The sequence below is a fragment of the Podarcis cretensis genome (assembly GCF_951804945.1).
Source record: "Podarcis cretensis genome assembly, chromosome: 1".
NCBI classification, from domain to species: Eukaryota; Metazoa; Chordata; class Lepidosauria; order Squamata; family Lacertidae; genus Podarcis; species Podarcis cretensis.
The window spans coordinates 25,348,131-25,369,912 of NC_137170.1; the positions used below are offsets into that span (position 1 = coordinate 25,348,131).

The 21,782-nt window shown below is 43.2% G+C and overlaps 2 protein-coding genes across 15 annotated transcripts in view; one reads left to right on the forward strand and one right to left on the reverse strand.

Moving 5' to 3' along the window:
* The window catches only part of PTPN21 (protein tyrosine phosphatase non-receptor type 21), a 51,159-nt gene extending 37,839 nt beyond the window's left edge, over window positions 1–13,320 (forward strand). For 4 of the 7 annotated variants that reach the window (XM_079989358.1, XM_079989360.1, XM_079989362.1 and 1 more), the window contains 6 exons: window positions 1,059–1,199; window positions 2,179–2,400; window positions 4,153–4,281; window positions 6,171–6,405; window positions 7,650–7,810; window positions 8,623–13,320. In XM_079989358.1, the coding sequence (XP_079845484.1) occupies window positions 1,059–1,199; window positions 2,179–2,400; window positions 4,153–4,281; window positions 6,171–6,405; window positions 7,650–7,810; window positions 8,623–8,751 (1,017 nt within the window). In that variant the 3' untranslated portion in view covers window positions 8,752–13,320. The remainder of the gene's footprint in view (window positions 1–1,058; window positions 1,200–2,178; window positions 2,401–4,152; window positions 4,282–6,170; window positions 6,406–7,649; window positions 7,811–8,622) is intronic. The other 3 variants (XM_079989359.1, XM_079989361.1, XM_079989364.1) reach the window with 1 other exon arrangement.
* Window positions 13,321–17,702: 4,382 nt separating this feature from the next.
* SPATA7 (spermatogenesis associated 7) overlaps window positions 17,703–21,782 on the reverse strand; it is a 52,854-nt gene continuing 48,774 nt past the window's right edge. For all 8 annotated transcript variants that reach the window (XM_079988838.1, XM_079988837.1, XM_079988840.1 and 5 more), the window contains 3 exons: window positions 20,357–20,434; window positions 19,409–19,466; window positions 17,703–18,260 (listed from right to left, as the gene is read on the reverse strand). In XM_079988838.1, coding sequence (XP_079844964.1) covers window positions 17,781–18,260; window positions 19,409–19,466; window positions 20,357–20,434 — 616 coding nt within the window. In that variant the 3' untranslated portion in view covers window positions 17,703–17,780. The remainder of the gene's footprint in view (window positions 18,261–19,408; window positions 19,467–20,356; window positions 20,435–21,782) is intronic.

Genomic DNA, 21,782 nt, shown 5'->3' on the forward strand with positions numbered 1-21,782 from the left:
GACAGGCTATTGTTATTAATTTACAATCAAGTGGTATATAATTTTTGTGAAATAAGCAAACCAGATGTTCCTTCACACTTTCCTCTTAATTTCCATTTGTCTAGTTCAGGAATGGGAAACCTGTGCCTCCAGAGATGGTTTGTTGCACTCCAACTCCCATCAGCCGCAGGGATGATTAGAGTTGTAGTTCATCAACATCTGGAGGGCCACAGGTTCCACATTCCTGCTCTGTGCTAACCGATTCCAGTTGTGCAAATTTAGGCTGTCCAAACCTCACTGTAAGCCAATGTGGTGCAGTACAGTGGTACCTTGGTTTACAACCATAATCCGTTCCGGAGGTCCGTTTATAAACCAAAACAGGTTGTAACCCAAGGCACGCTTTTGCCAATGGGGCCTCCCCCCAAAAAAAAATTCGTAATCCAAAAAAAGGTTTCAAATCGGGACACACACTTCCCGGTTTGACGTGTTTGTAATCCAAAACATATGCAAACCAAGACGTATGCAAACCAAGGTACCACTGTGGTTAGAATACTGATGTTGGGGGAGGAAGACCTAGGTCCACAGTTTGGGCCAGTCACACATACTACCCTCAGCTATAAAAACCTCACAGGGTTGTTTTTGTGAGTATAAATGAAAGCAGCAGGCACACATCTGCTCACCCTGAGCTCCTGGGAAAGAAGGGCAAGAAGAAAATAATAAAAGTCACTGGGACCTATGCAACTTGGGTGCACAGTTTTGCTGTCCTGCACTAATTTATGGAGTGTAGCCTGTGGCTGTTCATGAAAGTCCATTTTCTGCAACGATCCTTTCTCCCTAAGGTCTGTTTATCCTTCCTATGAAGCTTTGAAAACTTGAGGAATGAAGACAGACCAGGTGGAAAGAATGTTGCTTTGCTACTGCAGTCTCTGCAGGGTTCTGTTGGCCAGAGGAGGCAAGGGCTGGCGGTTCTTCCCTTTTTGAGATGAGCCCCCTCCCCTCCGCACTCCGCCACCCACCCTAGCAATTTCATTTGAGCCAGGTTTCTGCTGCAGCACGTTGTCAGGTTGCCTTGTTTCCAGCAGGTCATGAAAAAGAACAGAGCCGAAGCCAAAAAAATGGGACCTTTGAAGTTAGCTGCTCTGAATGGACTGACGTTATCTCGGCTGCCGCTGCCAGACGAAGGAAAGGAGGAACCTGCCAGAGCAACAAACGATGAACGGGTTGGTTTGATGTTTTCTTTGAGCTGTATGTTTAAAAGGTTTCATATTCAGTTCCCGTAGTTGCAGAATCCTGGTTGCCGCCAAGCAGAAGTTTTATCCAAGTAAAGGCATCAGGATTTGGTTTTATTTCTTCACCAAGTTTGGAATAAAAGTGTCAGGTCCTTTTTATTGCCGCTGGTTTTGTACACCTTCTTGGTCCAGCTCTGTGGTTTTGAGATATTGTATTCTGCAGATGTGTAGAGAATGGCCATGGGGGTCCTTATAAAGCAGAAACCTTAAGTTGCGTTTTTGTTTTGGATCTTAGTATTAATGAGCTGCATGGTTGTTTTAAACAGATTTTATGGTCGCGCTGTGGGTTAAACCACAGAGCCTAGGACTTGCCGATCAGAAGGTTAACGGTTCAAATCCCCGTGATGGGGTGAGCTCCCATTGCTCGGTCCCTGCTCCTGCCCACCTAGCAGTTCGAAAGCACATCAAAGTGCAAGTAGATCAATAGGTACCGCTCCAGCGGGAAGGTAAATGGTGTTTCCGTGCGTTGCTCTGGTTCACCAGAAGTGGCTTAGTCATGCTGGCCACATGACCCAGAAGCTCCCTTGGCCTATAGAGCGAGATGAGCGCTGCAATCCCAGAGTTGGTCACAACTGGACCTAATGGTCAGGGGTCCCTTTACCTTTTATAGTTTTAAATCTATTAATGTTTATCCGCTTTTTAATATTCTTTTTCTGTGTTCTTTGCGGTCCTTGTCCTGTCAAGAAAAAAGGCGAGATATAAACAACAATAATAGTTTTATTACAACCACCAGCTTTTTAATTAATTTGTGTGTGTGTGTTTGTGTGATTTTTAAAATTCTATAAGCCTGCTTGAGAGCACACCATAAAAAGGCAACTTAAAAGTTTTTTTGGGGGGAATTAAAAAATAGAGCACGCACACAGAGGCAGACATCTGTTGAAAAGCAATAAAACGTGTTCTTTCTTTCTAGTGTAAAGGTCTGGAACAAGGGTTGGAACAAGGGATGGTGTTTACAGAATATGAGCGGATCCAGAAGAAAAGGCTTCTGGATGGGGACTGTTCAATTGCCCGCCTTCCAGAAAACGCAGAAAGGAACAGGTTTCAGGATGTGCTTCCTTATGACGACACCCGAGTAGAGCTGGTCCCTACTAAAGAAAACAATACGGGTTATATCAATGCTTCCCACATTAAGGTGAGCTCAGGAAGTAATGGGAATGTTTTCCAGAATGATTTATTTCACCTATCTGTGACCTTTCTTGTGAAACGCTTTTTAAAAATTAAAAGTCAAAGCATGCCACAGGCTTGTTTAACTGGATGGCGTTAGGGATGGTGCAGAGGAGCAGGAGCACTGGAGAATGTTACTTTTCTTAGTGGACAAAAGGAACTGATAAAACATCTGCTGTACATCCAACATGCCACTTGCCATCATTTATTTTCTGTAAGGCTAGGCAGAAAAAAGAGCCTACATTCTTTGCGTTTTCTGATCCTTTTGACTTATCCTACCTCAGAGCGTATCTGTCAAAAAGTAGGTTTTAGGTTAGAGCCTTTTGCTTATTCTCAGTAGGGATTATCTTGGAAGTTGATCTTTTCAGAATCTCTGTCTTTGAACTAACTCAATGCAGGTCCATATTATGAATTTATCACGGGCCTGGGCCCTACCATAAAGCAGACTGAGGCAGCTGCCTCAGGAAGCTGATTTGAGGTATCCTGAAAGGGCAACAACTTTTAGTTATCTGATTTACTATTTTTCTATTTTTCACTGGCAGAGAGGGGCAATTGTGGATTTTTTTTTTGTCTTGGGTGCCAGAAACAAAACCTAGGCCGGCCTTGCATACAATTCTCTTTGACTTGGGGGCACCTTTTGCTGTTTTGCCTCAGGCAGCAAAGTGTCTTGAGCTGGCCCTGCTTATCAGTCAACCTTCCTTCACTCTGAAGTGATCTGAGGCGTATTATGATACTGCCTGAGGGTTATGGCTCTGCCAAGCATATTTTGAGCTTTTCTAGTTGCTGTGAAGGTGACAACAGTCAAGGAAGAGGCCCTTACCCGTGTTCTGTTCTCATCATTAGGATACGGGGTGGTATGAATTGTCTATTTTGGGGATTAAATGTGAAGAGAGGATATAATATGACAGGAACAAAAGGTATACAGGTTGATCAGTGCTGACTGACTTCCACCTCTCCATTTTTAAATCAGAGGGCGATATCTAATGTTTACCATACTCTGACAAATCCAGTGAAATTAATAGCTTAAGTTACTTAGGTCTGTTGATTTTGATGGGTCCGCTCTGAGTATGGTGAATATCGGGTATTTCCCAAAACCATAAAATTGTAGAGTTGGAAGGGAGCTCAAGGGTCATCGAGCCCAACCCCCTGCAATGCAAGAATCTCAGCAAAAACATCCATGACAGATGGCTGTCCAACCTCTGCTTAAAAACCTCCAAGGAAGGAGAATCCACCACCTCCTGAGGGAGTCCATTCCACTGTCAGAAAGTTCTTCCTGACGTTTAGTCAGAATCTCCTTTCTTGTAACTTGAAGATAATGATTTGAGTTCTACCCCTGGAGCAGGAGAAAACAAGCTTGCTCCATCTTCCATTATTTTATTTTATTTTATTTTATTTTATTTTATTTTATTTTATTTTATTTTATTTTATTTTATTTTATTTTATTTTATTTTATTGAATTGAATTGAATTGAATTGAATTTATATACCTCCCTATGCCCAGAGGTCTCAGGGCGATTCACAGAATATGGCTGTTCCATGTGACGGCCCTTGAGATATGTGAAGATGGCTATCCTATCTCCTCTCAGTCTCCACGTTTCCAGGCTAAACATACCCAGCTCCTTCAACCGTTCCTCATAAGGCCTGGTTTCCAGACCTGTTGCTGCTGTTTTCTTTCAAGTCTTACAATCCCCTGCATCATTTTTTCTATTTCTTTTTCTTAGGTCTGCATTGGGGGCATGGAATGGGATTATATTGCTACCCAAGGTCCTTTGCAGAATACATGCCAAGATTTCTGGCAGATGGTGTGGGAGCAAGGGGTTGCCATTATAGCCATGGTGACTGCAGAAGAGGTGGGTACTTGCGACACTTCTGGGGAGGGAAGAAGCTTGGAAACTGCTGTCTTCATGGCCCTGACTCTGAACGACCTTCCTCTGTGCAAGAGCATAATAAACATGAAGCGACTTGGTTATGTATAAATGTACTGTTGGAAACTGGCCCCCTCGGGAAAGGCTGGCTCCTCTTCCCAGGCACTCGGGGCCTGTTGCCAATGATCTACCCTGGCTGGTTTCCAGACAGACCAGGGAGGTCTTGAATAAGTGACACCTCCCTCCGGAGAGGTGCACACTCCCTTCCCCCTTGCATGGCAGCAGGAGAAAGAAAACAGTCTGAAAAAGTAGTCTGTTTCATTCTACTTTTATTCCTGGACTGTACACTGTACAAAGCATGACTTCTCTCTCAGAAACCTCCGAGCAACTGACTAACTCCTCCTGTACAGGAACAACAGGAAGGTTTCATGTTACACTGAGAACACAACTCTGAGAACATCTTGGAACTTCCTGTCCCACGCTCAGGCCCATCATGTGATGTAAACATCGAACTGCTTGTTCGCAGCTGCTGAGTACTCATATTACAACATGTACCAACCAAAGGAACATGGGAGGCTAACTTATACCAAGGTGGACCAGTGGTCCAACTTCCTCAGTATTGTCCACACTGACTGACCACAGTTCTCCAGAGTTTCCCCCCAGTTAAGAACATAAGTAGGACCTGCTGGATCAGGCCAATGGCCCATCTAGTTGAGCATCCTGTTTTCACAGTGGCCAAACAGTTGCCTGTGGGAAACCTGCAAGAGGGATTTGAGCCTGAGAGCACACTACCCTCCTGTGGTTTCCAGAAACTGGTATTCAGAAACATGGCAGAGCACAGCCGTCATGGCCGCCAATAGCCACTGATAGTCTTAGCTGTACCTGGGGAAGCCAGGGTTTGAAGCTGGGCCATTCTCCATGCAGAGCAGACCCTCTGCCTCTGAGGTATGGCCCTTTCCTTCCAGTCTAATTTTGACTGACCAGGTCTGACAGGGCAGTGTAGAAGGGCCCATGTAGTTTAGTGGCTAGTGGGGAAATCAAGCTTCAGATCTTCATTCCCTGGGCGACTTTGGGACATGCCCCTCTTTAACAGCCTCAACATACCGTATTAGCCTGAATATAAGCCGCACCCACAAATAAGCTGCACCTTTAAAATTTAGGGGGGGGGAGACAATACCAGAATATAAGCCGTTCCCTTAAAATTGGGTTACAGGCTGAAAATCGCTGCGGTTGGTAGAATTGTAACTACAAACCAATTTAAGCCTTTGATCTTGCAAGCCTGCAAGAGTTACCGTGCAGTTGCTAAAATTGCAAATTGCTATTCAATTGCTACAATTCCGCAGCCACTGAAGCTTGCAAATCGGCAATACAGTGGTACCTCGGGATGCGAATGGGATCTGTTCCGGAGCCTCGTTCGCATCCTGAATAGAACGTAAGACGCGTCTGCGCATGTGTGGGTCGCGTTTCGCCGCTTCCGCACATGCACGTGACGTCATTTTGACTGTCTGCGCGAGTGGCGCAACCCGAAAATAGTTATCCTGAAGCGTATTTATCCTGAGGTATGACTGTAAAACATTTTTTTGTTCCGCTTTACCGTATGTCTGTTTCAGCAGTGATATCGTAAAAGCAATTTTTTTTGTAAGGTCGTGAATACAAGCCGCACTTTTTACAGTCAGAATTTGGAAAGAAAGTGTGGCTTATATTCGGACCAATACGGTACCTCTCAGGATTGTTGTGAGGTTGGAATGAAGGGGGGGGTGGAGAGGCAGTATCTAAATTTTGAAAATAATAAATCCCAAGTCCTTTTTGAAACAACTATGTTTCTGTGGAAGGGCATATGGGAGCTTTCTGTTGACGAAGCTTAATGTTTCCAGGAGGGATGCCGAGAGAAAAGCTTCCGATACTGGCCACGGCTTGGCTCGAGGCACAACACGGTGACGTACGGGAGATTCAAGATCACCACCCGATTCCGAACGGACTCTGGCTGTTACGCCACGACAGGCCTGAAGATCAAGCACCTCCTGACGGGGCAAGAGAGAACGGTTTGGCACCTTCAGTACACAGACTGGCCGGAGCACGGCTGCCCAGAGGACATAAAAGGGTTTCTTTGTAAGTGTTTCTGAGGAGTTTTCTTGTCTTTGGTTGTGGTAAATGACTCCTTTCTTGGGAACTAGGTGTCAAGAGATGCTATGGAAATGTCTTTTGTGGCTAGAAGTACCCCGCTCCCACCTGCCAAGTAAAGAATTTGCGTTGTTTTTGCTTTGCCCACCACTTTTGCTCAAGTTTTGGTGTGATCTGGGGATGGTCTTCAAAAGCACATAATAAGGCAAGCGTCCTGAAAGGGCCAAATGCTGGCCAGGGCACAACCTGGGAATGCTCCCGTGTTCTGCCATGAGTTATTTTGAAGAAGGGAGAGATAGAAATAATTTTTGGGGTGTGGCAGCAGAGCAGATGCCACTCCATGGGGAGAACAAACCAGAGTCATGACCTCACAAACAAACCAGAGCCAGTATGGTGTAGTGGTTAAGAGCAGGGGACTCGTAATCTGGGGAACCGGGTTCGCGTCTCCGCTCCTCCACATGCAACTGCTGGGTGACCTTGGGCCAGTCACACTTCTCTGAAGTCTCTCAGCCCCACTCACCTCACAGAGTGTTTGTTGTGGGGAAGGGAGTGCCTAAATGAATACCTCAAAAGTCAAGGTTCGAGGACAGAAATCTGTCTGAGTCTGGAATAACCTTGTGAAGCGAAAGGATATGAAAGAGGGATTTATATCTAGATGTTAGGATAGAGATGATAAAGAAAACAGGAAAACAGGAAGACACAATGAGAGATAAAGGAGGTGCTGTGGGATTGGTGGAAGTCAATGTCTTCTTGTTGTTTTAGTGTTTATAATATTAACTTGTAAGATATGGATTTGTTTTGTTGTTGTTGTTGCTTTCTTTAGTTTTTGAATGTTGATTTTTGTGTGTTGTGTATTGTTATTTTTCGATATCTTTCGTGTTGTTGTTGTTGTGTGGAAAATACTAATTAAAAAGAAAAAAGGAAGTAAGGCCTCCCCACCCTCTCCCGATCTTAAGGATTAATTGAGTTGGTTGATATTGGAGTTGAGGTGCTCCCACAGATATTTGGGCCTTGAGCCATTTGGGGCTTTATAATCCATTAGCAGCATGTGGAATTGGGTCTGGTAGCTTATAAGCATCTTTAAGGAATGGCATTGCATTCTGAGTGGACGTGTCTCATTTGCCTTGTCTGCTACCCTGACTTACTTGGCTGTCCCTTCCTGTACTTGGTTGCGTTGTTGTCTAGTTTAAATAATTTCTCTCTTCTTTCCTCTTTTCTGTTGGATCTGACAGCATACTTGGAAGAGATACAGTCAGTCCGGCGCCATACAAACAGCACTGCGGACCCCACAGCCCCCAACCCTCCCCTGCTGGTGCATTGCAGTGCTGGCGTTGGGAGAACTGGTGTGGTCATCTTGTCGGAGATCATGATTGCCTGCTTGGAGCACAATGAGGTTATTTCTTGGCCTTTTAAAACTCTGGCGTGTGTGTTGGGGAGTTTGATCAGGGGGTCCACAGAGCATGCGGTGATGTCAGGGAGCAGCACTAGGGGTGCTGTTTTCCTGTTCATCACCCCTGTCCTGCCGCGAAGTAGCAAAGCCTACCAATTGCTTCACCAAATTTTGCATTCTTGGAGATGGGAGCTTTAACAGAGCGTGATCTGGCAGGGATCAAAGGCAGGGAGCATTAATGAAACTCATCCCAGTTCTAGCAATCTGGGAATGACTAACTTTATGCCCAAGGTTTCAAAGCATACTTTTCACCACCTTCTATTATTTGCAGTCTATGTACATGATATGCATAGTGCTGCACAACGAAACGCATTGAAACTAATTTCTTCTGAGAATATTATTTAATTAAATTTGTATACTGCCCTTCATCTGTAGATCTCAGGGCAGTTCATAGCATTGAAGGACAGTTTCCTGTCCTCTCCTACACTTACCTGTGACACCTTCCCCCCCCCAAAAAAAAATCCTGGGTTGAGGGGGATGCTGGTAGGAAGAAGAGATGAGAAGCATCTCTTTAACATGTCTTAGGGTACCACTCTATGGGCAATTCCCTGTCATACCATTCCCCTCTGGCCCTCCAGAAAGGCATTTTGGAGCGTACAGCAAGGGCAAGAAGGGGATATGAATCTTTCCTTCCATTCACTTCCTTAGGTTAACTGATCCCCATGCTAAAGTCTGTAAATGTGCCTGTCTGTCTGGGGCAGAAACCTATAGACTTGCAGGCATGATGATTCTCCATTCTGATCTTTCTTTTGCAGCCACTGGACATCCCAAGAATGCTGGATATGTTAAGACAGCAAAGGATGATGATGGTGCAGACCTTGTGCCAATACACGTTTGTCTACGGAGTCCTCATCCAATTCCTTAAGAGTTCGAGGCTTATATAAACCTTCCTTACTCCGCTTCCTAAGTCTCGCTGTTTGCAAGAGTTTACAAAAGCAGTTTTGCCTTCCGCCGGGGCAACCTTTCTGGCTTGGTTTGAAGATGCTGAGTGCAAGTCCAGTGACTTCACTGGTTTCTGCAGAGCAAGACTTTGGGGTGGATGGTTTTTCTTCTTCGTGTGCAGTTGGAACAAGAAAGGAATGAGTGTGTGTGTGTTTAAATAATGTACTGATATGCAGTGCTGTTTGTGTACTTCTGACACTGTGTGACTGTAGGCAAAATAAGTGTGGATCCTACCAAGACATCACCATTTTGAAAAGCAAGGATGGATAATTTTTAATTCTTTTTTTTAAAGCCCGCTTTTAGAATGAAGAGAGGAAAAACCTGAAACTAGATTCATGTATATGTTTAGATACATCATGTGGGAAATACATGTGTCCTGCAAATTGAGAGCAGTTAAGCTATGCATACTCAGAATAGACCCATTGAAATCAGTCTATTATTTCTGTGAGTTTTCTCTGGGTATGACTATGTTGGCTACCACCAACCTGAAGTTACAAATGGCATCACTGTGCTTTGAATTTTGTATTTAAATCAGTGCTAATATGTATATATATAATATACTTTAAGACGCTCATGAAATGTACAGATTTCATATTGGAACCAGCATTTGCAAGAAGATGGCACTTAAAGCAGTTACTTTTTTGTACTTAACTTTTTCTTTTGTATTATTCTAAAAACTCCCAATAGCGCAATATTTCAGAGTATATAATATGTAAGGGGAAAAGAAGGGGTTTGAGTCCGCTGGTTTATAATGTGCAGAGGGAGGTGGGAAGAAATGGGAAGTGACAATGACACGTACAGTTTGAAGTGTCATAAAATGAGCAAGAACAGTGTCTGTTTTGAAAGAATACTAGGTTTAAAAAACGAAGAAGTAAGGAGGAATGGTTACAGCTGGCACTTTTTTTTTGTTTTAAAGCTAAGAAAAGGAGAATGCTTTTTGCTTACAGTTTAGGCCAAAAGGGGAAAAAGGGCATTGCCTTTTTGTGCTGTGTAGCTCCCAGAAGCTCCAAAATTAATGAAGTATATCCTCAGTATTATTCTTTTTAAAATATATGTATTGAAAACTGGTTGCTACTACTGGTTGAAATCAAGGTGGATGCCGGTGAAACTGAAGCACTCTCTTGGCTCTTATTTATCTAGGGAAACATACTAGTATGTTTTAAGTGGTTAACATGCCCATTACTAAGTCGTTTTTACTTTTTGTTTTAGAAAAAGTTTTTTTAAAGATGGAGTCAGTGAGTGAGAGGAACATGTATGTGTTACTGGTTACTGGTATGAGTGGGTTACTGGTTTACATGCTTCAGCAGAGAGGCTGCAGTATTAACCCTTCTAGTTTTATGTCCCCCTGTCAAGGAAATAAAAAAGTATCTTAGGTTCATAGTCTGGGCTATGGCAGCCTGTTTCCTTTCCTTTCCTGGATCAAATCCCTTCAGTGAGGTTGAAACGAGATAGGAAGGAAGGAGTATGCATTTGATGGGTCTGCAACCACTTGCAGAACCAGAAACGGCAAATGTTCTAACTGGATGGCTATGGAAGGCATACAAAAGTAACAGGTTTCCCATAATTGCTTAAAATGGAGAGGTGCTCATTCTCTCTATAGGCACTTACACCATAAACTTATTTTATTAAGTAAATAAGCTGTTTCAAAGCACCTCTGGCTGTGCTTTTGGGACTGTGGTGAGCTCTTTAGTCAGGAATTAAACTGATCCATGTGTGAAGTACATACCTCTAGGTATTATTTTTCTTCTCTTGAATTTTGACCTCGCCTGTCCTTGCTGTGTACAGCCCCCAGTGAGATGAGGTTAAACTACTGTCCAAAGAGGTTTATGGCATACCTTGAAGAATCTCATTAGGTCTCGTGTCATGTTTTAGAGCTGGCCCAAGAGCATTGGGCCGAACACTGGCTGCTTTCGAAATCACTGATGCTAACTTATACTGTGTAGACTCAGTTATGTTGGTCATGTCTCTGTTTGAAGTCAAGTCTGGATGAGCCAGTTTTGCTGCCAGCCTTTAGCTGTTGACGCCAACAGCAGTTTCTGCAAGTTTTGAGTTTGTGGCGTTTGGGCTGAATTCCTTGACTCAGCGTTTTATTCATAGATTCTGGAAATGTAGCATTTTTTTCAAGAGAGCTTTCCCTCAAGCTGGGTCCCATATGTCAGCATTGAAAGGTGGGATGAGTTTAGGCAGGGAAAGCAGCACAAGGGGATTTGGAACTGTTCTGAATGCACAATATGGCAGTCAGAAGGGCTGTCTTCTTACGTGAAGTCAAGAGACCATAGAGCAGGGCTGGATAACCGAGGGCCCTCCAGATGATGAACTACAACTCCCAAAGTCTCTGCCCATTGGCCAGACATCTTGTGCTGGTGGGAACTGTAGTCCAGCACCATCTGGAGAGCCAATGGCCAATCTCACTATAAATATTTTAATATTTTGCTTTTAATTTTCTGATTGAGTTTCCTCTCTTGGTTGTATCGGATGTTCCCTGGAGATGTAATAGTTTCTGCATAATGGGACTGTGACTCTGTTCATCTAGTTGCCTTACTTGCACTGCACAAGGAGGAAGGGAGGGCCCTGCTTTGGCTACCTCTGCGTAACTAAGCACGCCCTCCGATTTGTGCAGTTTAGAAACACCTTATGGTGCAATATTGCACTGTCTGCTCTAAGCACAACACAGAGAATCACAGAACTCTTACCAATGGAGGCTCAAGTCTCTCCCTGAAGCAAGCCCGTTGCCCTGCAACCCATTGCTTAGATTGCATGGCAAGGTGCTTTTGAAAACTGAGGAAACTACAGAAGTGGTTTGGGATGGAAAAATAGGAGGTGCAAAGTAGGGGTGGGGAGTTTGAATATGTACAAGACTTTGGGGTGGGAAAGGGAGTTCCCCAAGTGTGTCTTTTACTTCAGTTTCCTTGGTTTTCCTCTGTCTCTGTACAGTCAAACGTTTTGGGATAGGCAGAAATGCAAGCTGTAATGGTGAATGTTTTAGAACTCCGAAGAGCAAAGAGCATTCTTGCTGTGAATGGACAAGAGGAGGGGTGGTGTTTCTTCCCCACTTACCCTGAACTGGCCTTTTCGATTATTCTGATTTCCTTGAAGCTGCTTTTCGTATCTCAAAAATGCTCAATCAGTGAACTTGAATTGAAGTGGTTTGTTTGTTTGTTTTGGTATGTGTAGCCAAAACGTACGTTGACATGATGCTGTCTTGTGAAGTGAAGAATGTGCCACAATTTCCCACCCCCAAAAAGACCTGTGGTGCTAAATGAGGTAGTGTTTGACCCAGTTACTACAGATTAAGCAAGACATAGAAAACTGGTGTGTGTGAGAGAGAGTTAGAGATCTGCAGCTGCTTTAGTCACGCTAAACTCCCTCCTGAAACGGCTTGAAAAGAAAATCTTCCCAAATGAATAAAGGGAAGTTGCATGCCATTTTATTTCACTGGAATGTCCCAATGTTCTTCGAGGGCTGTTTGAAACAATCTAAATGGAACCTTAAGGAAGATTCTGGAAGGAAAATAACCAGTCAGGTGATCTAACCCATTTTCTTACTAAAGGTAAGATAACTTTTGTCAAAACAGGTATGTGAGGTTCCTTTTCTTGAACTGCTCTTAGACCCAAAACTTAACTTTGCTGCTGGCTTAATCTAGGTAATATGTGAGTCTGTGTTCATTTGCTCCTACTGTAGTGTGGAATTGCCATCGCCCCCCAAAAATATCCAATTCTCAGCTGCTCCTGTCATGTTTCTATGTAGGGGCTACATGGGTAAGGCAAATGATGTTGTTTGTTCCCACACCAGTATTGTGCTTGCTGTGGGAAGGAACCATGCCTTGTGCATGATCCTTCCATGTTGCTGGACCCTCAACGTGCATCATTTCCAGCTAACATGGCCATTGGTCAAGGGTGATGGGAGTTTCAGTCTACCAGCATCATTAAAGGCACTCCTGATCTGCACGATTCCACCATAGTGGGGAGACGTGAGACTGGACCACAGAGAAGCAGTTCCCATGCCATTCTGGAAATGTGTGAATCTGTCCAGGGCTGGAAGCTTGTTGGGGAGTGGGGTTGATCTTGCAAGGTTTCTTGAGATTGGGAGACTTCAACATCTCATTGGCCTTAATTAGGTGCTCAGATTTAATTGTATGTGAGTGAAAGATGCTGGATTTTGGGCTTTGTTTCCACTTCTTGTTTTTTTGTGCCAGTATGCAGGGATTTATAAATTTCTTTACTTTAACAGTAGCACATGTCTCCTACTCAAGTATTATTTTTCTAGCATCAAGCTAAAGGTTTTTTTTTTTTTTAAGTTTGCTCTGCTTTGTGTCTCTCTCAATCAGTACTGTAAAAAATGTAAAATTTCTTCAGCTTTAAACCTTGTACAATTGAAATGGGGTTTGTAAAACAATGTACAAATTGTATTTGATAGACAGAAAGGCTTGTTTTTCTTTGATATGTAATATATGTGAAATGAATTATATCATAGTCTATTTTTGCCATGGAAATAAATATTTGAAGCGCTTACATACCAGTTTTGTTTTATTGCTGCATGAAATGTTTTAAGAGGAAGCATCTTTTAAGTGCGGTCCAAATGGTCTTGTAACCCGAAAGCTGACGCCAGAAATGGATCAGTGTTTATTGCACTTGCTTACTGCTGTATTATATTTTAGCCAGACAATCCAGTTGAAGGGAACAAAGGATCCCAAAGCAAAGACTCTCCTACAGTTGGCAAAGGCTGAAGGAAACTAGCTAGTGGGAGGTTTGATATGGAGCTTTGGATCACTGTCCCACTCTATCAAGAGTAGAGCAGCTCAGGCTCATGGTCCAAATGTGGCCCTCTAAGCCTCTCTAGCAGGCCCTCGAGACTCTCCTTAGACATACCACTGAGTTCTTTTTCCTGTCTGGAATGTGTTGTTGAATTCTTAAAATGCACCCCTGGATGGTGCATAGAGGGGTGGGTGGGTAATAACAGTAGTAGTAATAATAATTTATATTCATACCCCGCCCATCTGGCTGGGTTTCCGCGGCTACTCTGGGCATCTCCCGATGTTTGATAACATTAAAAACTTCCCTAAATAGGGCTGCCTTCAGATGCCTTCTGAAAGATAGTTGTTTATTTCCTTGACATCTGATGGGAGGGCGTTACACAGGGCGGGCACCACCACCAAGAAGGCCCTCTGCCTGGTTTCCTGTAACCTCACTTCTCACAGAGGTGGACCTCAGTGTCCAGGCTGAACGATGGGGGTAGAGACGCTCCTTCAGGTATACTGGGCCAAGGCCTTTTAGGGCAGGCATAGGCAAACTTGGCCCTCCAGATGTTTTGGGACTACAATTCCCATCATCCCTGACCACTGGTCCTGTTAGCTAGGGATTATGGGAGTTGTAGTCCCAAAACATCTAGAGGGCTGAGTTTGCCTATGCCTGGTTTAGGGCTTTAAAGGTCAGCACCAAACACCTTGAATTGTGCTTGGAAACGTACTGGAAGCCAATGTAAGTATTTCAGGATCGGTGTTACATGGTCTCTGCTAGTTTACAATACAAAGTTAAAATGTGTCAGGGGTTCAGGAGCAGAAGCACAGGGAAGAGGGGAGATGGAGAGCGAAGGGGAAGAATCTGAGGGCAGCGTAGGAGAAGATGACAGTGGCCCGAGAGATTCCATGAGCCTCTCCAGCGAATCGGAAGATTCGAAGATTCACAGAAGGGGGCGCCGGTGGCCAGGGCAAGGGGGGTCCCAAGGGGGACACCCCAGAAGCAAGGGGCCAGCGGGGACTCCCAGAGCAGCAGTTGGAAATCAGGACCAGCTTCCCCACCAGAGCATAGTGGGGGGGAAGAGTCACAGGTATCGGGAGTAGCGTCTCCCCCAGCAGGGAGAGGAGAGGAGTCAGGGCTGACCACGCCTCCATCGGAGAGTCAGACAACGGAGGGGAGGTCAGATCCGGCCAGTATTCCGGAAGAGGGAAGCAGTGACAGAAGTAGTGTAACGGTCAGGAGGAAGGTCACTGGGTTGGCGCGAGAGGCAAGTTCAAATGTACAGGAGCGTGGGACAGCAGAGAATGAGGATTGGGAACCGGGTCCTAAAGCCCGCCGGAGGGAGGGGGAGGAGCTGAGCGACTCAGCGTCAGAGGAGTCCAGAAAGGGGAATGCCCCAGCGGGCAGGAGGACCCAGAGGAGAAGAGAGCAGCGGAAAAGGTGGAGCAGGGCTAGGATCTTAAACTGGTGTCATAGGGGAGGAGATTCAGACGGGACTTCGCCGATCTAGGGTTTAAGACGTAGGGCTGCGCGCTGCGGCTTTGAAATGGAAATTGAACTTCAATAAGGACTTTTGTACATTACGACAGCCTAGCGTTGGTCCTCTGTGAGCTGGGACCTAGAGGCAGCTCTGACAAAATGCACATTCATGCCTCCAGCCATTTTTGCCTCTGCCCCACCTGCTGCTGACATGTGGTTTCAGTGGGTGGCTACTGTTGCCAAACCCTTACTTTCATTTCTTAGAATTGTAGAATTGGAAGGGACCCCAGAGGTCATTTGTTCCTCACTTGAGCAGAACGTCCGCCATATTGTTTCTGATGTCTCTTAATAACAAAGAAAATAAAAGTTATTTTCACTGCCTGCTGCATGCCTGGTTTGGAGGAGATATTTGCTAGTAACTGAAAACAACAACACCCTTGTTTGAACCTGAACTCAGATCTTGTGCTTCAAATACAGTTTGGCCCTTAGTAGCACTACTGGAAAAAAGAACCCAAACCCACTCCACTAATTCAATTTCTGACTAATTCCATTTCCAGAATTATTTGCCTGTGAGTGGCAGACAAACACCCAAATATAAACCAAACATCTGTCACCCTAGACATAGCAACTTGGTATTATTTACAGTGCTGCATATTTCCAGGACTTAAGGTATCTTGTGCTTAATGAACAAAGCATCTGGGAAGAATTTTGGAGGACTCGCCAAACAGCTTGCTACTGTCTGACATTATTTTTGTGTGACTCAACAAGATTATTATTAGCAGTGGTAAAATGGGGGCCATGTGCCTTATTTAAATTTAGAGCGCCATTTTCTTTCTTTCCGAGAATGCCGCTGTGCTCATCTGTCCAGTAAAGGAAAACAAAAGATTTTTCACTGTGATTTAAAGTTCTTAAAAGGAAAGCATTTGCCAAGTCCAGCTCATGTTCCTAAATGATCTGATGCAGCCCAAAATACCATATTTTAATTATTCTGTTTCGTTTACTTCTATTTAATGAAATCTATGTTTGACTTCCTTTATTTATTAGTCAGTGTATGACTAAAGGACTATTTTAGAATGGAAAGGAGGGAATCGGCACTCATACTCACATCTCCAGCTATGTAGTCCAGTCTCCAATGGACGCTGTAGTATTTATGAACACAAATGACAGTACTAATAAAGGCAAACACAGAAAACACAGCTGTATGTAAAGCAAACCTAAAAAAACTAGGGCCAAAGTGGTTTTATTGGGTGTTATATTGGGGTGGATGAAGTGATTATTGCTTATATTTATAGTGGACAGATGAAGAATTGGAAGTTCTTTAGTTTCAGAACTATGTATTCATTCTCTTTTAAGCTCTTTTCCACCTCTCTCTCTCTTTCTCTATGTTTTTATCTTATCCAGATTAATGTTGACTAAAAGCAATATTTGATATTAAGTTTTGTATTTCTCTTTACAAACTCTAAGAAATTTTATTTTTTTAAAAAGTGGGACCAATTTTTTTGGGGGGGGGGGGGCTGTATGAAAAGTGATACTGCCTAAGCAACTAAGACACAGATAACAAACAATTTTTAGTCTTTTAGAGTAAGAAAGGGAAGGGTACTGTGAGGAATACATATAAATGCAAGCTGAACAAATGCCACCAAACTCTTGCTGATATTCGGAGACTAATGAAATGGCTAATTTCCCCCTTACCTCTATTATGACTTTGCATGCATCAGAAGAAAAAAATCAGAATTGCATGCAGGCACTGAAGAACCTCGCCCTCTTGACTTTCTCTTCTAAACAGATGGCCTTGATCCAGTACTAGGTACCCTCAACTAGTTGTGCATGCTTATTTGCAGCTCTGGATAGAGATGGGAAGACCTAGCAAAATTAGCCCCATCACCCCTTTATCCTCTCAATGCTACGAATGCCCCACATGTTCTGTGACTACAAAGCTCTCAGTGGCAGCCTCATGTCAGAGCTGAAATACTTCATGATAGGTACGAAAATTTCTGCTGTAGAAAATATTTATCAGACCCTGGGCTGGTTGGAGCTGGGATCAATCTGGAAGCATATTGCACAAATCCGCATTAGCGGGATGTTGATGCCCTTGTCACATGTGCAGCAGTGAGCTGTCGTGCTACTGCCTGAAAGGATAGGTCCCACCAAAAGATGGGCAACACTTGTCGTCATGCCGATCACCTGCTGTCAGGTGGAGTGCTGAGACTCAGACCCTATAATCAGCTGATCCATGCTTTCAGAGCTGACGGTACCACACATCTGTTTCTTTGGGCACTGCATTGCAGCCACCGAAATAAACGCGACAACCCTGGTTCAGAAAACTCTGCACTGGAATGCATACAGCCATAAAAAATCACTGAGTCAGGGCATATGTGTTAGAACAAATGACTACATAGTGTAGGCACATCAATTCAAAGACTGTATTTTACCGTTGCAAATGTTATATTCATTTATTATAAATAAATCTTATAAATAAATCACACCTGCCTTTAAAATATATAGAAAAGTTCTACATTCAAGAGTTTTCAGCAGATAATCTCATCGTGTTACATTACATGTCAGCTGCCCACTACCATGTGTGTGAGAGGACTCAGTTCGCTACAGCCTGATTCGTAAAATACTCGGGCCCCTTTTTTTACAAGTGCATCCAAAAGAGAAGGTTTTTAAAGGGGGGATCATTTGCTATCATTTTATTTTGTTTGCAAAGTTCAGATATCTGCACCGCTGGCTGGCTTGGTGCTTTGCTGCTAGTTCTACTGCGCGTTGTCGGTGGAGATGGGGAGGGATTCTGCAAAGCTTTCTTTGAGCTCGTCGACTTCCCTCAAAGAGTCGCTCGTTTCAAAGTCAGCGTCGCAGGTGGTTGAGCTGAGCGCCGGCGGCAACGTGCACGAGGTATCTGCAGTTTCATCGGTGACCACAAAGGAGGAAGGATCCAGCCCCACACTCACTGGTTCGCTCAGATTTGGGGGAAAGCCAGCCTTGCCCTCTACCTTCTCAGAGTCATTGCTGCGTACGGGAGATACAGAGGGATCGTTTCTATTTAAATCCACTGCTTTTAGCAGCACCTCGCATTTTGCTGGCTTGTTTTGTCTTTGCGCTTTGCTGCAATGTTGGCGGTGCTCAGCTGGCTCAGGCCTGCGCAGACCAAGCATGTCCAAGCCTCCTGCCAGCTTTTCCTCTTTGCTGCAGCCCAAGTCTACTTTCAGAATCTCCAGCAGGTGGCGCATTTTGGTCTAAGATTTCAAGGAGGAAATAATACGAGAGTTCGGAAAAACAATTTTAGAGATATATATATATATATGGTACGATGGTTTTGTTTTTAACTATCAGAAAGATAATCAAATAGGTCATTTTCAACCCAGGCTTTTCTAGGTAACTGAAACTGAAATATATATTTTAAAAATCTGCTTATTCCCTGTTATAATGCATTCGCTTCAAAGTGCGATTATCATCTTCCAAAGCAACTACTTTATTCCAAACTTAAAAATGGTAAGCGTAATGTTGGTGGTCAACAAAAGAGTTTCAAAGACTCTCTCAAGGCAAATCTTAAAAAATGTAGCATAAACACTGACAAATGGGAAACACTGGCCTGCGAGCGCTCCAGTTGGAGAACAGCCTTTACCAAAGGTGTCATGAGCTTTGATGACTCAGGACGAAAGGAAGAAACGTGCTAAGAGGAAGGCATGTTTGGCAAACCCTCACCGTGATCAACTCCTCCCTGGAAACCTATGTCCCCACTATGGAAGGATGTGTGGATCCAGAATTGGCCTCCACACTCACTGTTAAAACCGTGTTCATGGAAGACAATCTTACTTGGCTACGAGTGATCGCCAAAGAAAGAAGATAACGCATCCAAGAATGAACAGTTCAGTACAAATTCTTAAATGGGTCTATATAACATGTATATGAAATAAGGAACTCTCTACATACACGTGTGTGTGTGTGTGTGTGTGTTTTCTACTATACAGAAGAAGAAAAAACAGATTCACAGAGACAAGTGTATGTCAGTCAGTAGCTGCCTATGCATTTAATGCAAAGCCAGAAACTATGGTTTAGTTAGTAAGTCACGCTTGTTCACGAATGCTCCATGTGCGTCTGCTTTGCTCAAGTGGGTAAATAAACTACAAACCTAACCTGTTTGTTTTGGCGTAATAACCCACAATTGCCATCCAGCCTTAAGCCACGGTTTGTTGCTGACTTAGCGATAAAGGTTTGTTAGGGCAAAATAATTTCAGGCTGGGTCATCGTGCTCTTTGTGGTTTGTTTGCCTGGTCATTCCCAGGGAAGAGCAAAGTGGGTGTACTCAGTGAACAGGATAACAACAGCATTTGCGTTAATCTTATGTGGCCTTATCAAATGGCCTTGTATACACAGGACATACCTCATCCAGGTGGTTCTTATTTTGTTCTATGTGACGCTCAAATAACCTTTCCAGAGCCCTTTTTAAAAAAAGAAGAAACATTTTGCAATCAAGGTGCTAGTCATTTTTCAGAAGGAAACCATTTTTAAAAATTGCTAAATGTGTCTAAACACCAACATTTACAAGTGTTTTCTAGAAAGAAGCAAAAGAAGCAGCAGCAGCAGCTAAGATTCTCTTATTTATTCTTTGTCAGGAATATTTCTCAATAAAATAAAACGCTATTAAGCAAAAGTTGCACCGGCAGAACTTGCACTTCTACAAGTGCCCTGCAGTTTCTATACTGCATTCATCAGGAGTCAGGCCTTAGGTGGCAGAAAATGGCCTTTGGAATTCCCTGCCTATTGACATTAGGCATGTGCTATGTATTCTTTCTGTCGCCTGCTTAAAATGCTTCTGTTTTGGGGGCAGGTGATTCAGATACACGACTCCTTACATGCTTAATTGTCCTTAACTGCTTTTAGATGTTTTTAACACCCTTTGAATGTTTGAATATGTTTTTTTTTTTTTTAAACTGCATTTTTATTGCAGATATGTTTACTGCCCAGGGCTCCTTTTGAAGGAAGGACAGGATATAAATGGCTAAAAAGAGAGAGGAAAGGGTCATGTCCAATTATTTCCCTTTGCTAATACAACACTCTTTGATCCAGTGGAGGCTGAAATGACTGAAAAGCAAGGGGCAAGCAATTATTGGTGATTCCCGGTTCCTTCTTCCTCCTTGGGAAGAGAATAGGCAGTTTTTCTGGATCCTTCTTAAAGAACTGTTTTTGGTTTTCTCTTGTCTGTCAGACGCCTGACCAGACCTCTTCACTTCAGCTCCCAATCACTTATATAATGCTTTTCACAGCATCGCTGAAAAAGCTTTTTATATTTTTTTCAAAAAATTTAAAATAACCTCAAATATATCCGAACCTGTTGGAAAACAATCCGAGCTTAAGAATCTCATCTGTTATGTCCTGGATGAAATTTAAATACAGAAGTTCTTCTTCTCTGCAGAGGAAAAAAGAAAGCCGATATGTATCTCTCTCTTAAGCAGTAGATTATATAGATGTAAATATAGCTATCGATAAATTTAGGCTGGAGATCATTAGAAGCAAAGGATGTCCAACACATGCAGGTCCTGCCTGCTCACTATGTAAAAATTATGCCCAAACCTCCCTATAAACCCTGCAAGGAATCAGATATCCAAACAGCTGTATCAGACAAATCAGAGAGCAGGAGAGATCAGGCAAATCAGTTTTCCCTTTATCTCTTTGCTGGTTGGCTGCAGCCATTTCAGAAAGAAATGGGCGGGGGAAGGGGGAGAGAGAGAGAGAGAGAGAGAGAGAGAGAGAGAGAGAGAGAGAGATTGGAGAAATCATGGATTAGAAATGTTCCTATGGGAATCAATGGAAATTGTGGAATTGTTATGTGAACACTTGCCTAACAAATTACCTGCATGTAGTTTCAAAATGCAGCCATATAAAACTATCAAGGTTAAAATGAGTAATTTGAACTTGATAAGCTGCTGGAGTTAGATGGGTAATACTCAACCAAGTTTTAGGGAATGAAATTAATGAACATGACTAAATTGGGCCCATTAATTTCAGTGGGTCTGCTCTACATCAGTTGAATACCACCCTCTGCTTCCATAATGGGCTGCAATCCTAATCCACTTTACCTGGGAGTATCTCATTTAATTCAACAGGCCTTGTCAGACATGAGTAGAAGTGTGCTGTAAATGGGTTAGATTAATGAATTTATTGAATGACAAAAGATGCACCAATTAATTGGGCAGCAGATTTTTTAAAGAAGTTCTTTAATAAAAGTACTAAACTGTAAAAATAAAAATAAAAATACACCCTAAAGATGGCAAGCTGCATTGTAAAAGAGGTGTTCTGTTTTTCCCTTCACGCAAGAGGGAACGCCTATTCTGAGATGGCGCCTATTTTAAGACACACTCTCGTCACCTAAAAACAAGGAATGTTCTTTTTATTTTATTTGCTTTCACATTTGAATTCTTTTTATGGCTTCAGAACATTCCCCCCATACACAAATGTGAATCAATTAATCAACAAAAATGTGAATGATTAATTGGGCCAGATTTCTGTTATCAGGCATCTGCCTTCGTTCTTAACCCAGCCTCCTAACAGATTAGATCACAACAGGAGCCACTCTTCTAAACCTTCTATACTCAGGAGTTAACAGATTAACCTACTAGCAAATGGGAATGCTTTAACGTCTGCAATTCCCCACACATTAGAAGCAGGTAACCTCAAGTCTGTTGCCTCCCTTGTTCCCACTCAGTCTTCTCTTATAATGTTATTATATCTCCTCCCCCCCCCTTTAACAAATGTGT